Raw genomic sequence first — 17,235 nt, forward strand, 5'->3', positions numbered from 1 at the left:
TGTCAGATCATTCTCCACTCATAGGATTTCCCAGGATGTAAAACAACAAATCTGACTTGGTACAGGAGTTGAGGGATCCTTCACATGATAATGCAGGTGGGTATGGAGAAGACTCGTGACGAAAAAACTCTTCCAAATTCCCGTTCCGGCTTTCCAGCACAATGATAGCTTTTCCATAAAGCTCTGCATGATGTTTGAAGTGCTGCATTCTCAGTTTAGCTGCTGTCTTGTTGCGTGTTTTCAAATGAAGGGAAATGTGTCTGCTAGTCTCCCCTCTTGTGGCAGTAGATGGCATAACTCTACCATAACCTTATTTTTGAAAAATCACAGTATTATCTATATGGATGAAAACAGTAAAATAATTAAGAAGTGCAACAATAACAAAAGGCCTGCAATTTGGGTGCTTCATATCACGTCGGCTATATGCAGCCATATTTGTGTATGGGTATCCTAGCTATCTTTGTGCTATAGGGATATTATGAACACCAATCTTAAATCCAGTTGAGTCATTACACAGCCTTTATTTACAATAACTTTAAAAATCCTGTTTCATAGCAACTTTGAGGACATTCCCAGACTTTATCTTCAAAAAAAGCACAATTTTGCTTGTGTCCATTTAATATATTGGGCTAAAAGTGTATTTATTTTTAATCTGGTCACCAAATGTTTGGTATACATGTTTCTCCTTTTAATTCTGAATCCATACATACCTCATATGTTAAAATTGGATAATCTAATCAAAGGTTGTAGCAGTTTACATATTTTACGGGACACCCCAGAGGCCATTTTTTATCAATATGTTTGACACTCGGACTCAAATTGTTCTATAGACCCTAAACTTCAACTTGGAAGTGAAAACCAAACTTTAACACCAATTTGAAATGACTGAGCCTTAAATGACCCCACTAAATGGTTAGACTTGGACATAAGCAACTAATATCTGTAAACTATACATGTAGTCCCAAATGGCCATGTTTAGGACCAGCACGGGTGTTTCAATTTGTCCGATTGATATAGAGCTGAACACCTGTGTTTGGTGCTCGACATGGCTGGTGTAGGACTACACATGAAACCCATCGATTATGTAGATGTGGGGCTAACGTTAGATAGCATTTAGGAAACTAAACTATACTACCACTAAACTATAACCATAACCAGCGCATGAATTACAGAAAGTAAGGCATTATTTAGAGGAGTGTATTTAGCTGGCACTGAACCCCATGCTGAGTTTCACAGCAGTGGTGTTGCCAGTGTACCCTGGCTGAGCTTCAACATCCACATTACTTATCCATTCATTGGATGGTTCAGTTCTTGCAGATATGAGGATCTTTTTTGGTTTATTAGTTCAAAGTTTGTTTTTATGTATAGGCTAATAGATCTATTTTCATGAAATTACGGTATATATATTTTTTTTTGGCTAATATGGCTGTTATCATGAAAGAAACAGTTGTCATGTTCAGGTTTGAGGTAGAAGGAAGCTTCTGGCCAATTCCAATGTTTCAAATTTGATTTTTGCATCATAAATAATGACTGATTAGACACCAAGATCATCCATATCAGACACTCACACAAATGATGGCTGCCATCTTTAAAAAATGGCGGCCATCTTGAATATTAAATGACAACTTTTCAATTATCCAAGCCACATCTACCAAGTACTATATGTGGTAAATATGTCGAAAATATCATATTATGTCCCTAAGTCATATAAAAAGAGTTGTTTCTGGCATCCATTTTGAAAAATAGCTGCCATGGGCACCATGTTGAAAATTCACGATGGCTTCACGTCCAATTATTTTTGGAATTTCTTTGGCTAATGTGTGTACCAATTCTCATGCTTGTATCACAAACTGAACGATTGTTTTGGTTATCTCTAAGTATAATTCAAAGTATAAGGACATTACCAAATGTGTTTGTATCTGTTTGTCTTCTAATCATTTCCTAACCTTTTATGATGTGGGGCTGGGGAACCAATCAGACGGCTCTGGGCCAGCCGATCAGACATCAAGACCAATCTGAAGAGACCCCCCCCCCCTCCCTGGTTCTGCCCAATGTGAAGACATGAACGACATCTTGATCTGCCATGAAGCAAACCTTTTTATTTACCGTTACCACGGCGATACAGTTGTCACAATTAAAAGTATTAAACTGTTTCTAGCAGTGAAAATCAGAGCTGTTACAAACGTGTTTACTGGCTGGCTGTCACACCAGCTGGACTGGACCGGATGAGAGCGGATGAGACCGGTCCAGAGCAGTCAGGCCTTGATCTTGGTCAGCAGCGGTGCCGTCACCCGGACGCTGACGTCATGACTGCAGTGCAGCTTGTTGTTAGTGTGAGACGTATTCACGTCTGCACATATTCTTGTTAAGGCATTGTTGAGGAGGCGTTGCCGGGGAAACCAGTGGGCGGGGCTTCAGCTTTACAGCTTGCTCATGCGGCCCATCAGCTTCTCCAGTTTTAAGGCCAGAGTCATGTCGCCTTTGATCTTCAGCTTCCCCGACATGAAGGCCATCGTGGGCTTCAGCTTTCCTGAAACGACACGCCACGGGGGGCAGCTGTTACCACGGAAACCACAGAATGGAAAAGCAAACATACTCTATACAGAAGATCACACATTACCGGTACTGCCAATGGTATGAAATGGTTTACACTTCCTGTCTCCTAAGTGGGCGTGGTCGCCCACCCAGTACAAGATCATCAGATCAGTCTAATATTCTTTTTCCCTTCCAAAAAGACTTCAATAATAACAATAATAGTATTATTAAGCAAAGAAGCAAGTTTTATTTTAGTTTTAAACTTCATTTTATCCGATGGGAAAACGACTTTGGCAGTTCTGCAGTGACCGACGACTCTGAGCAGAGCTATGTATTATTATTATATTATATTATATTATTAGCTATGAGAGCCAAATCTGTGTGTGTTGCTCAGACAGAGACAGGTCTCAAACAAAGTTCATTTTCTCCTAATCTGTCGGTCTGAAAATTTCCATTTTGGTGTCAGAATGTTCAGAAGGTTTGTGGCTTTACAAAAATGGGTCCCATATTTACTTACCGTATTTTCGCGACCATTCGGCGCACCGTGTGGAAAGGCGCACCCTCATTTTTGTGTGTCATTTTTAGATTTAAAACATACATATGGCGCACCGACCCAAAAGGCGCAGTCTACAGAGCAGAGCTGCACACACGCGTGCCGCAAAACACGCTGGCCGGAAAACACACACACCCGCTGCAGAACGCACACACAAGCACACAAGCGCTTATTTAAAAAATAGAGCGGGAGCAAAACCTCTGTTTCTGCATTAAAGAGCTCCGCTAATTCAGCTGCGCCAGTCCGAATTTCCTCGGTGTCAGTCACTTTCTGCACAACAGTAAATAAACTTTTCATACCCCGTTGTGCGGATCCTCCACCGCGCAGAGCCCGTCTCTCCCCAGCGGGGTGGAGCAGCGCGCGTCACAGCGGCTTTAACCGGGAATGTGACCTGTTCGGACCGGCTGGGACCGAAGCCACCCACCTGTATGGGAGCAGGGGCTCCCGGGGAAAGACCAGCGGCCTTTCGGCCGGATCTGCCCCGGGGATGGTGCGCCCTGGCCCGGCAAACCCGCGGCGGGAGCCTGGCGGCTCCTGAGCGCATCCTCTGCATCTTGGTTACCGGAGATCAAACCGACAGATTTGCCTGAAAATCTTGCAGGGTGAAGCTGATCAGACCTGAGACAGACCCCTGAAATCTCTGCTCGCAAAGCGGCCGGGAACCAGGTCATCGGACCCCGCTTGGGGAACCAGGAAGTCGGCTGCAGCAGCGCCCATCACCGCGCTGCTCCAGCCGCTGCTTTAACCGGGGAACGTGGACGGTTCCGACCAGCCGGGACCGGAGGAGCCCGCCTGCACTGTTGTAGGGGCTCCCGGGGAAAGAGCACCGGAATTTCAGCCGGATCTGCCCCGGGGAACCGGCGATCGGACCCGCAAACCCACGGCAGGTGCTTCCTCGGTTCCCGACATGCAAAACACACGCGCGCTGCAGAACAAGTGTGCTTATTTAAATAGAGCGGAAGCAAAACTTAGTTTGATTGTATTTTATTTCACTTTACACATCAAGCAAATCCTTAAAAGTTTTCATCATCTGTTTCGCATTAATCAGCTCAGTGGAGTCTCATTCACGTCGCAACTCACGGGGGTTTCACCCGCCCCCTTCTCTTTTTACCATTCACATGGTGGCCGGCCTTACATTACCGTAATTCAGGTAATAGACACAGCGCACCGTTTCTTAAGGCGCCCGGCACATTTAAAAAAAAAAAAAAAAAAAAAAGTTGCGCCTTATGGTCGCGAAAATACGGTAGGTTACTATGGGGTGAAGGAATTGGTAATAATCTGTGCTCACGTTCACTTTTCCCATAGGACTCAACAGACTCAGGACCTGCTTTAGTCTCCTAAAGGGGCAGGGGGCAGTGGGGAAACCCACGTGACACAGATACAGGAAACACAACCGGAGTGGGCTGTCTCGTTTATAGAACGTCTCTGGTAAAAGTAATATTACATTCCTTTACCGGAGCTCGGCACTTTTATCCTGTCCCGACGCCACGGTGACATCTCACCTGAAAACATCTTGCTGAAATCAGCGGAGTCCATGGCCATGACGACGTCAGCCTTAGCAGGTGGTTCTCCTGGCCCAGCGGTACCGGTGCCATTCTTCAGGTCCAGAAACCAAACACCAGCATGTTCTCCTGAAACACAGGAACAAACTCTAAAGGTCAGAACCACCTGTTAAAAATAATCATCTGCGTGGAGATTTAAACGATCAGACAAACAACCCAAAACCTTTATGCCATTATTTGTTTTATTTGTTGTTTTTTTTAGAGCCACCCTAAGCAGGAAAGACATTAGCAAGAGTCTCAGGGGAAACTTTTATCGACCTGGGGCCGGATTCACCAATATGTTCTTAAGAACGATCTTAAGAAATGTCTTAAGATCTAAAATTAAGAAGTTCATAAGAAAGTTCTTGTGAAATTCCTCAATATTTTCTTAAGAACTGTCATTTCTTACGAATTTCTTATTTTTCCTACTTAAGAACTTCTTAAAATATGTCATTGCATTGCACGCGCCAACAAACAACATTTATACAGGTAGTTTGGTCTTAACCATCAGTCACTCACTAAACATGGAGAAGGAGAAAAAGAGATGCAGGAACTTTTCAAGGTTATGGTGGATGAGATTAATGTGCGAAAAAAAATTACTATTGGGGAAAAATAATACGGTAATTAACTACCACGCAAACTAACATGCTAACATTCAGTTAACAGGTTCTTTGTGTAATTAATTACAAAATATATCCTCAAACTATGACCTACTAGTCTAAACTGGTCTAAAATGTGTTGAAAAAGGTGATATTAGAGTCTTACCTTTTCACAGAAGAAATTTTAAGACAGGTCAAGGTTGTCTTAAAGTTAAGAAAAAAGTCAAGAACAAATTTGAGAATTTTTATTCATTATATATTTAAGTTTTTTCTTAAGAAGAAACTTAAGAAGAAAGTTGAGAAACTACTTAGAACTTTTTTGGAGAATATGACTTCTTCTCTTTTTTCTTCTTAAGACTGAACTTAAGAAAAAAATGACACTTAAGAAGATTTTTTTCTTAATAATGTTTTGTGAATCCGGCCCCTGGATATTAAATTAATTACGAAACAAAGTTGTATTTGCCTAAAACTAAGACCAGATCACTCTTGCTGTGTTTCTGTTGTTTTCTGCACGTGGAAGTTTGGATCATGTGTCTCTGTCGTGTTACCTGAGAGGTCAAACTTGTAGACGCCCTGCGTCGACTTGATGACGTCTTCATTCATAACTCCTCTAATGACGTCAAAAGTGCTCTCTATTGGTCCACCAGACTGCGATGAGGCCGATGATGGTGGTGGCTTGAAGGCTGGAGTTGCCCCTGGCAACCAAGAAAAGACAGGTCATGTCAATGAAGACAGCAGAGGGAGCCAAAGCAAGTCCTAACTGTCCCACAGACTGTAGTACCGACCATGTTCCTCCATGTGCTGGACCAGTTTCTCTGGTGCTTCATCCAAGAAGAAGTCTGGCAGCAGGGGGTGACCTGTGGACCACAATCCATCATTAGTACCACATGCTAAAGTGACTACCTGCTCTAGGTCAGCTCGTAGGGGTGGAACGATACACTAATCTCACGATACGGTACGATACACGATATTGAGGTCACGATAACGATACGATATCATAGCAGTATTTTTTTAACAACCTTGAATGAGGAACATATGACTGGAAAAAAATGCTCTTTTATTTAAAAGACACAAAATACAAAACAATGCTGTGCGTTTGCCCTATTGTTACAGTTTGTAATGTTTTATAACTGTTTAAGTTTTAAAGAGAAAGCCAGGCCAAACATTTTCCACAAACTGAACTAAAAGTAAATGTCAGGTTTGGATTATGATCTTCTGTTTCATACAAGTACAAATATTTTGCCACAAACTGAATAGTTTTTCATGTATGATTTGACTTTTTTCTTTTCCAGAAATTTAACAACTAAAATTAAATAATTAAATAAATGTAAATAAATACATACAATTTTACATCATAAAAAAAGACTGATTCATGCATGAGATTTATTTTTGTTAAGAAGGTTATTTTGGTAATTCAGGGTTCATTATTTTATAAATATATTCTTTATATTGTGATGTAAATCAGGGACTATAATGACACTAGTCAGTTTATCTGTAGTGATTAGTCTGTTTTAGATTGGGCGGAGTGATACGCCACAGTACGGCACTAGGTGCTGTGTTGATGTTCTAAAATCCTACACTGTTGAGGGACATTGAAGTACACTGGAACTCAGCAGAAGTTGTCCCCGCGTTTATCCTACTCACCACCCCAAAAAGGTTTAATTTAATAAGGTAAGGCTTAACTCTACACCAGCCTTACATCAGTAAAAGTTCAGAGCTCAAAACCCTGCAAGAGTCCCGTGATCGGGACCAAAACGGTACTAGTTTCTTCTGAGCGGAGGAAGATTTTGGTCTGCGGGTCGAGGCGCGGTCGTTACTAGTCAACACAATAGATTAATATTAAATACCCAATATCGCCATAGAGTTTGTCACCTCCACGACACGTATCGTGATGTTTTTGTATCGCAAAATTTCCTGGCACGATATATTGTTCCACCCCTACCAGCTCGGTTCCACCACAGTCACCTGGCTGGACGGCGTATGGCTCGAAGTCCTTGACCCCCTGTGCCCTGAGGAGATCCTCGTCCACCACGAAGTGACCTGTGTAGTCCTTGGGTTTGGACAGGATGACGTAGGCAGCGTCTGCCATGATGTCAGAAGTACGACACTGCTTCCCCACGCTGTCGCCACCCAGCATGTCCATGGCTGCCGTCTGGATCGCTGCAGCAACAACACAGAGGTGGCACGGTTAGGCAGCATTATTATAATAATAATAATAATAATAATAATAATAATAATTATTATTATTATTATATTATTATTATATTAATAATAATAATAATAATAATAATTATTATTATTATTATTATAATAATAATAATAATAATAATAATAATTATTATTATTATTATCTATGTTTTTTTTTTATATGGACATAGCAATTACATTGGACAAACCACATGCATTGTTTAAGTGTTTTAGCACAAGTCCTAATTCACAACACTTGTCCATAGGCAGCTTTTGAAAAGAATAGAGAGCAATAAAATATGAAGATAACAAGAATGGTAAAAAAATAAAAATAATAAAATAAATGAAAAATGAAAAAAACAAACAATAAAACAATTGGAAAGGAAATCAAAGAAATACAAACAATTTTCAATTAGAAACATAAAAAGACAACAAAGCAAGGAGTCAACAAGTTAAGAACTATTCATGTGTCACTACTGATTAGATTTTAACCACTGTTTGAGTCCTTTGTTAAAAGCTTGTGTGGTATTTAAAAATAGAGCGGGAGCAAAACTTAGTTTGATTGTGCTTTATTTAAGTTATTACATGAATCAAACCCATCGAAATCTCCATCCTCCGTTTCTGCATTCAACCGAGCCTGATCAATGTGACCAGGAGAACTGATCAGCTGCGACGGGCAGAGCCCGCAGCTCTCTGGCCGCGCTGATAGCCGAGTCATTTTCCTTCCGTGCGGCCCCTCGGAAATGATGCCGGCTTTTGCAAAAGCCTGAACAACAGTCCAACCCAGCAGACACGTCAGCCCACGCATCTATTCTTAAACAATCCTTCAACAGTAAACGACGGAGCCCGCCGCCCGAGCGGCAGCTGACGCATCGGCTCCCGTTCGGGCGGTGGTTCCTCCGGCCTTCGGGCCCGTCTCTGCGGCGCAGCTCCCCCGGGAGCAGCGTCTCCTTCTCGGTAGTCGCTCCATCCGCTCCAGGCGCCCCGCCACGGAGCCTACGCCGTAGGCTCTGCGTCGGTGTAACGCGGAACCATAAATCAGCCTTTACAATAATACTATGGGCGCATTGCGTCATTGGGCGTGCGGTACATTTAAAAATAAAAAAAAGACGTTTATATCCGCCTAAAAGTCGTAAAAATACGGTAAAAAGCATTAGGGGACCATAAAAAATGTACCCTGGAACTAAAGTGCAAAAACAACGATTGACGTTGGACGGTTAATTGCAGCGGGACAATATTTGCAGCATCGGACAGAAAGCTTTAAACATCATTCTTCCCTTTGCCACTTCATATCTCTGCGAGAAGCTTTTCAGCTGTTGCTTCTCTAAAAACTAAGTAGGGCCTATTGATCCCAGCTCAACATTGAGCATGATTTGAGAGTGGCAGTTTCCAGCCTGCAACCCCATTTTGAAAGGATGTTCAGTGCAAAACAAGCAACACTGCAGCCACTAATGCAGGGAAAGTTCACTTGTTTATGTTTTTGCAAATTAAGTTATGATAGCACAACTGCACTTTTATTTTCTCTTTTTGAACTTTGTGTTATTTGTTGTTTTTGATTTTGATTCAGTATCAAATATGACTCATATACTTGGTGCTCGTAATTTCAATACATTTAAAATAATTTGAAGTAATTCGTCAAGATTTTTGTTTGGGCGACGGGGGCAAGTGGGGCTTGAAAATCCCCACTTGTTCAAAGTGGGGAATGACGAAAAAAGTTTGAGAACCACTGCACTAGTGGATGTTCGTGTGGTCGCTCTGCGAGAGAACAGTTTTGACACATGATTATTTAAACATTTAAAGAAACATTTTAAAATACTGAGGTTAATAAAATTTTCCTGTCCAGAGGTGTCAAGTAACGAAGTACAAATACTCCGTTACCTTACTTAAGTAGAAATTTTGGTTATCTATACTTCACTGGAGTAATTATTTTTCAGACGACTTTTTACTTTTACTCCTTACATTTTCACGCAATTATCTGTACTTTTTACTCCTTACATTTTAAAAACAGCCTCGTTACTCTATTTCATTTCGGCCTTTAAAACAAAACTATCCAGTTAAATTGCTCCATCCGGATAGAGTGAATTTGGTTGTGGTTGTTTCAGATGTTCTTGTCCAGTTTTGTTCTTACATCCGTTCCCTCAGATTCCTGCAACTAAACTTGGATGTACATTCCAATAAAGGTTAGGATAAATGATAACATGCCTCTGAAGTTTGACTTTTTGCACCATTACAATACTTATAGGAACTAGTCATCATATCTGCTGCTCTCTGAAACACATGTTAATGCTCAATAGTACACATATATGCTTCTTTAATATATTTACATTATACTAAGATACATTCATTTTCAATGGCTTTTGTCCTTAATGGCTTTTTCCCCCTTACATTACTTTTACTTTTATACTTTAAGTAGTTTTGAAACCAGTACTTTTATACTTTTACTTGAGTAAAAAACTTGAGTTGATACTTCAACTTCTACAGGAGTATTTTTAAACTCTAGTATCTGTACTTCTACCTGAGTAATGAATGTGAATACTGAAGACACCTCTGTTCCTGTGAGCATGATGTGATGCAGTATGATAAATGAGAAAGAATCATAGCATGCATGTATAGTTTAGCAGCTTGGTGAGACAAGTTCCTTCTGATAAAATGAAAACATCCCAGGAGGAGGTCCGTTAGAGAGGATACCCGGTAGCCACCGACCTGTTTTAGGCCAGAGGGCGTTGACGGCAATCTGACCCCGGAACTCTTCCGCCATTCCCAGGACGCACATGGACATGCCATACTTGGCCATCGTGTATGCTACGAAAAACAAAGAGCACAGAAGATCCTGATGCAACGGTGGTGGGGGGGGGTTCACATTATTAGCTGGTTGCTATGGTTACCTGTGTGGTTCTTAAACCAGACAGGATTGAGGTTAAGTGGCGGTGACAGATTCAGGATGTGAGGGTGGCGACTCTTCAGTAGATGAGGGATGACCAGCTTCGACCTGCAGAAGACAAACACTCGTTAACTGTTGCTCGTAAAACTGCAGATCCTTCACTGACTGCGTTTCCATGCATCAATAAGCCTTTTAAAACCCAAATATTGGCAATAACACGGATTAGCACGGCCAGGTAAACATCAATAACCCCTTTGAATAACCCGAATTTGCTCATATTCTGGTTTTTACAAACCTGAATATGAGCCCTGGGTTACTCCTTTTAAAACCCGAATATTGGGTCATGTAAACACCAAACGGAATATCCCCATCAAACGGAACAGGAATTTGTTTTCTGCGCATGTTCTTTTTTTGAGTCCAGGAAGTTCTTATAAACATCGAGAAACGCAAGACCACGCCACACTTTTGGAGAGAGGAGGAGACTAATCACTTCATAAATGTAATGAAGGATATGAACATTTCTGCATTTGTAGACGGTAGAAAGTACCGGGATAGAAGATTTACAAGGTGAGCGAAAAGTTGCAGGAACCAGCATTTGTTTTGAATTTGGATACAGGAAGAAGAAGTGGAAATGACAGGAATTGCATCTTCACGTTCTCCGCGCGTCGCTGGTTTGATCCAGATATCCCGAATGATTAATTACCATGGAAACAGAATATTCCCAATGATTCAGTAACCGGAATATTAGCAATAACCTGAATTTTGACTGCATGTAAACGTAGTCAATGTAGAGCTGCAGATCACCAAGCGTAGACCAGCAACTGTTGATTCTTAACTGCAGATCGTCGACTGTATATAACAGTGGACAAAGCATTCGGTCATGTGACTCACTGGTTTCTGATGACCGGTGTTTGAACCACTTAAAATCCTTAATTTTTCTCAAAAATCAGCAGAGCGCCCTATAATCAGGCACCCCTTATATATACATTTTGTGGAGCTTACTGATCCATCAAGGTCCACAATGATCATGTTAACATAAATCAGATAGATTTGTCTGGACATTTCTCTTGTGGGACGGGAGAAAAGACTAAATCAATGAATTCATGAGTTTTGCGGATGCGGGCGGGAGCAGGATGAAGAAAACAGTCCCGCTATATCAGGGCTCTAGTGCCATCTTTCTTGTTTTTATTATCATTTGCCACATAATTAAAGCAACCACATACTACATTTTTTTTAATTACTAATTATCAGATTAGTCGACTAATCGTTTCAATAGTCGGTGACTAGTCGACTATTAAAATAGTCGTTAGTTGCATCCCTATTCTTTGATGAGATTTAAATGAAATGACAACTGCAATTTGAAAACCTGTTAACTACCACTCGGTCAGCGCACTGAAGGAGCTGTTTGCAAATGCTCAGTGTGTGTTTGTATTCAGTAGCATGTTTCAAGGTCAGGTTTGTTGCGTGTCCTCATACGTCAGGTAGGTTCCTCGCAGGTTGATTCCCATCATCAGGTCCACCTTCTTCATGGGCGTCTCCAGAGTTCCCGTCAGGCTGATGGCGCTGGCGTTGTTCACCAGGATGTCGATACCTGCGAATCAAACACGAGAGCGGTGAAGATATAATCCCTGGGACAGTGACATCAGAAGAGAGGAGAGTTTTACCTCCAAAGGTCTCGACGGCTTTCTTAACAGCTGCTCCGATCTGCTGCTCATCCCGAATGTCAACAACACACGGCAACGCTTTCCCCCCAGCCGCTACCACTGCAACGGATAAACATCAATGTGAACAAACCCAAACCCACAGCGACACCTTGCTTCACAAAGGACCTTCCACGAACTGATGCTGTATTTCCACTTCACCTAAATGACCCCTGGACCTGCAGTAATGCTGACATCACACTCCAACAGCATTCACGTAATTTATAGACAATTTATTGACCTTGGAAGGAACATTGAGGCCTTGCGTTTCATTAATCAATTAGCACTATGTAACTTTCAGCTTTTGTTGAGTTTGGCGGCTCCTTTGGACCAAAGCGGTAGTGCTTTACCAGAAAGAACTACATTTCCCATGAGCACCAGCACGTACTGCCGGAAAACTCCTGTCCCCGTCGCTGCATTTGTTTTGATAGTGAATGAAATAAGACGGGACGGACTTTCAAAACTACTTTTCTGTTTTCAGGCCGTTTGCAGGATGGATAGTGAAGAGGTAATGTATCTATTTTTGGCTAAACAATATAATATTACGATGTTGAAAATCACTAAGTTCAACTTGGTTTTATTAGGGAAGTCTCCTCCGCCCCCCGTCCTGTTTCAGAGTTTCTACTGCACCTTTTTCCTGTCACATTTTTTAGAGGGACTTCGTCATAAATTAGTAGTCCAACATACTTACTGACAAAATAAAAAAATACTTTATAACCTGTGAATAACTGAATGCCCATTCCTGATATTTTGCAGATCAGCCCTGCACAATTTTACATTTCTCAGGAAAAATACTAGAACCCAAGACGAATCCCCTGTATGTGAAAACATTCTAATGTTGATTCTTATTGAACATAGAACTCTACATTTACATTTGTATCATAACAATTCTGTCTCTCTTGTCGGACATCCCTCCTCGTCTTTCAGCTCACGCCAGCGAGTGAACGCCGGGCCAATGTTTATTCTTGTCCGGGCATTTAGCTCGTTATTCTCCCGCTTTCTTTTTTTAATCGCCTCCTCCGATAAAACTTTTATTTTCTTCGTTTTTTCGCTGCTTGGGCCATGACACCAGCTTCTGCTGAGCTCTGCGCTCCACGCCCCGCCCAGCTTTGGTCTCCACTACGAATCGGGAAGAAGAGGTTCATTAAACCTGTTGGAAGTTGATGTACCATCACAATGACTCTGGAAATATTAGATTAAGGTGGAACAGTTACATAGTGCTGCTTTAAACTTGAATATGAGTTAAAAGCATCTGATCAGACAGTCAAGAGTTAAGTTTCAGTGACGACGCGTCACATTTTGACACGGGACAAAATCGGAAGGGTCAGTCTTGGTTTTAATTTTCCATCGTAACAGTTAACGTAACCGTCCTAAATGTTTTGCGCTGTCATACAGGCTTTGACCTTGATGAAAGATAAAAAGCCTGCTACTGCGTGATCTGGGCATCATCTCGTTGTCATTCTTCTGCTGACCTGGACTTGTGTGAAGCTTAATGTTGATTCATTTCTTTATGTTCAGGTTAGCTCACCCTCCTGCTACACTGTTTGCTGTTAGCGTGTTGGCTTACCCTCCTGCTACACTGTTTGCTGTTAGCGTGTTAGCTTACCCTCCTCTGCGGCTGTGTAGATGGTTCCAGGCAGTTTTGGGTGCGGTTCAGCCGTCTTGGCCGCGATGACGACGTTGGCTCCATCCCTGGCAGCTTTCAGAGCGATAGCTTTGCCGATGCCTCGACTTGCCCCTGTGATGAAGAGCGTGCAGCCGGCTAGCTTCCTGTGAGGTGCGCATGCAACATTTACTGTACATAAAAACCACACATAAAAACACATTACACAACATGGTTTACATTTTTGTGTTCAGGAAACATTTGGTATTACGTTTATTTGTCAACTATACTTACATAAAACTTACTTATTTAACCCTTTAAACTATTATAGAACAAGACACCTAATGATCAAAATTTGTTATTTCATCTATTCTATCTATTCTTTTTCCAGAGGTGTCAAGTAAGTACAAATACTTCGTTACCTTACTTAAGTAGAAATTTTGGTTATCTACAGTGTATACTTCACTGGAGTAATTATTTTTCAGACGACTTTTTACTTTTACTCCTTACATTTTCACACAATTATCTGTCTGTATCTATTTACTCCTTACATTTTAAAAACAGCCTCGTTACTCTATTTCATTTCGGCCTTTAAAAAAAAACTATCCAGTTAAATTGCTCCATCCGGATAGAGTGAATTTGGTTGTGGTTGTTTCAGATGTTCTTGTCCAGTTTTGTTCTTACATCCGTTCCCTCAGATTCCTGCAACTAAACTTGGATGTACATTCCAATAAAGGTTAGGATAAATGATAACATGCCTCTGAAGTTTGACTTTTTGCACCATTACAATACTTATAGGAAACTAGTCATCATATCTCCTGCTCTCTGAAACACATGTTAATGCTCAATAGTACACATATATGCTTCTTTAATATATTTGCATTATACTAAGATGCATTTATTTTCAATGGCTTTTGTCCTTAATGGCTTTTTTCCCCCTTACATTACTTTTACTTTTATACTTTAAGTAGTTTTGAAACCAGTACTTTTATACTTTTACTTGAGTAAAAAACTTGAGTTGATACTTCAACTTCTACAGGAGTATTTTTAAACTCTAGTATCTATACTTCTACCTGAGTAATGAATGTGAATACTGAAGACACCTCTGTCTTTTTCTGCTTGAGCTCTTGCAATTTCTTGCGAGTTCCAGGTTGATTTTTCAGAGGTGGGTTGTTGACAGGGCGAAAAACATTCGGATACGATGGATACTAATTAAATTCTCTTAAGTCCAGCAGTTTGTCAAGTCTTTATTATTGATTGTTATTATATTATTTCAGTCTTTTATTGTCCCTTAATGGTTAAAATGCATATACTGATGTATTAGATGTTTGTTCCACAACACACTTGGGCATATCATATATGGTTTTACAGAAATTACAGTCACATGACTTCAATGTAGTTTTCCACCGAAATATGTTCGTATGTTAATATGATACTACAAAGGCAAAAAATCTGTAATTTTCAAGCAGAAATCTCAATAATAGATATTTTTAGGAATTATTTAAGTTTACTGTCAAACATGGATGGAAACAAAGTTTGTGTATTTGTATCAGCTGTATAAAAACTTCTGGGGCCGGATTCACCAGTATGTTCTTAAGAAATGTCTTAAGATCTAAAATTAAGAAGTTCATAAGAAAGTTCTTAAGTGCAATTCCTCAATATTTTCTTAAGAACTGTCATTTCTTATTTTTCCTACTTAAGAACTTCTTAAAATATGTCATTGCATTGCACGCGCCAACAAACAACATTTATTAGCTAGTTTGCGTCTTAACCGTCAGTCACTCACTAAACATGGAGAAGGAGAAAAAGAGATGCAGGAACTTTTCAAGGTTATGGTGGATGAGATTAATGTGTTGAAAAAGGTGATATTAGAGTTTTACCTTTTCACAGAAGAAATTTTAAGACAGGTCAAGGTTGTCTTAAAGTTAAGAAAAAAGTCAAGAACAAATTTGAGAACTTTTATTTCAAGAATACCATTTATTCTTAAGTTTTTTCTTAAGAAGAAAGTTGAGAAAATACTAAAGAACTTTTTTGGAGAATATGACTTCTTCTCTTTTTTCTTCTTAAGACTGAACTTAAGAAAAAAATGACACTTAAGAAGATTTTTTTTCTTAAGAATGTTTTGTGAATGGTTTACAAATGCAAAAATAATAATAAGAAGTTTTGAATAAATGTAACATAACTGAGAAATACACTGAAGTTGTTGTACAAGATTGGACCAGGTTAAAAACTGCATATAAAAGTGTGACTGCTTACTATAAGTATTTTTGTTATGTTATGTTGTTTGTTACATGTTGGTGTTATGCAAGGTCAAAAACTGAGTTTGACCTGTTCCGGTTATTTCTTCACAATAAAAGCTGCGCCCCAGACAATGACATTGTGAGGTTTTATTTTGAAATGTCTTTTTTCCCTGTTCAACTTACAACAACACTGAAATTAAAAAAAGAAAGTCTTAAAAACTAATGTCAATTATGGGAGTAGATTCTCCTTCAAACTTTCAGAAGTTTTACACTTTTTTTCTGTACAATGTGTCACAGAATACGCGGCGGGACAGAAATATCCGCAGTTTCCTCGATAATAAAAACCTTCACGACTTCTCATAATCGGCTGCAGTAAAATACTGATTCTCCCCGACAGATTGAGTCAAACCTTTATCCTTAAAGGCTGTCCTTGCTGGCCTTGCTGGGGTCAGCTGGAGGGAGTGATGGTGTGAACTCACCCGCTGTTCTGCAGCATGGTGAAGACAGGTGAAGACAGGTGAGAACAGGTGAGGACACGGCGAGGACGAGCGGAGGACCGAGTGAGGACGGCGGCAGGGCTGAGGTAGAATTTAATAGGTCGTCTTTTCCACCTTTCACCCACTTACAGAGTCCACCGGATGTTGAAGAGAAGAACTTCCGCTCTGCACCCAAAGATCCAAAAAAATTCAGCCCATAGGCTGATTTATGGTACCGCGTTACACCAACGCAGAGCCTATGTAAGCGTAGTGGTGCGTCGACGCGTACCCCTACGCCGTAGGCTACGGTGTAGGATCTGCGTCGATTTAACGCGGACCATAAATCAGGTTTACAGGACTGTCTCAGAAAATTAGAATATTGTGATAAAGTTCTTTATTTTCTGTAATGCAATTAAAAAAACAAAAATGTCATACATTCTGGATTCATTACAAATCAACTGAAATATTGCAAGCATTTTATTATTTTAATATTGCTGATCATGGTTTACAGTTTACAGTTACAATTTTTTGAGATAGGATATTTGAGTTTTCTTAAGCTGTAAACCATGATCAGAAATATTAAAATAATAAAAGGCTTGCAATATTTCAGTTGATTTGTAATGAATCCTGAATGTATGACATTTTTGCATTACAGAAAATAAAGAACTTTATCACAATATTCTAACTTTCTGAGACAGTCCTGTATGTGCTGCTCCATATGTAACTTGGTATGGTTCTACTGGTTCCTTAAATGTTTGTTTGGTTTTATTTTTCATAAGCATGTAAAAGACACTGTAGATTTTCCTTGTTTTTGATTTTAAAAATTCTCTTTGAAATAGTCAAAACGGATGAAGGTGTGCAAGCAAGAGTGTAAAAGTAAAACTCATTTATCTAGCTTTCTAGATCTTATCCCAAATAAA

The 17,235-nt window shown here is 40.2% G+C and overlaps 1 protein-coding gene across 1 annotated transcript; it reads right to left on the reverse strand.

Moving 5' to 3' along the window:
* Positions 1-2,079: 2,079 nt before the first annotated feature.
* Positions 2,080-16,483, reverse strand: hsdl2 (hydroxysteroid dehydrogenase like 2). The gene is made up of 11 exons (XM_061733526.1): positions 16,319-16,483; positions 13,603-13,766; positions 11,961-12,059; positions 11,773-11,887; positions 10,301-10,404; positions 10,119-10,217; positions 7,194-7,388; positions 6,014-6,085; positions 5,777-5,923; positions 4,591-4,719; positions 2,080-2,530 (listed from the first exon to the last, which is right to left on the reverse strand). The coding sequence occupies exons 1-11, from the start codon at positions 16,333-16,335 to the stop codon at positions 2,421-2,423; spliced, it is 1,251 nt and encodes a 416-aa protein (XP_061589510.1). The 5' UTR covers positions 16,336-16,483; the 3' UTR covers positions 2,080-2,420.
* Positions 16,484-17,235: the final 752 nt, after the last annotated feature.

This window comes from Cololabis saira, chromosome 11, assembly GCF_033807715.1.
Source record: "Cololabis saira isolate AMF1-May2022 chromosome 11, fColSai1.1, whole genome shotgun sequence".
NCBI lineage: Eukaryota > Metazoa > Chordata > Actinopteri > Beloniformes > Belonidae > Cololabis > Cololabis saira.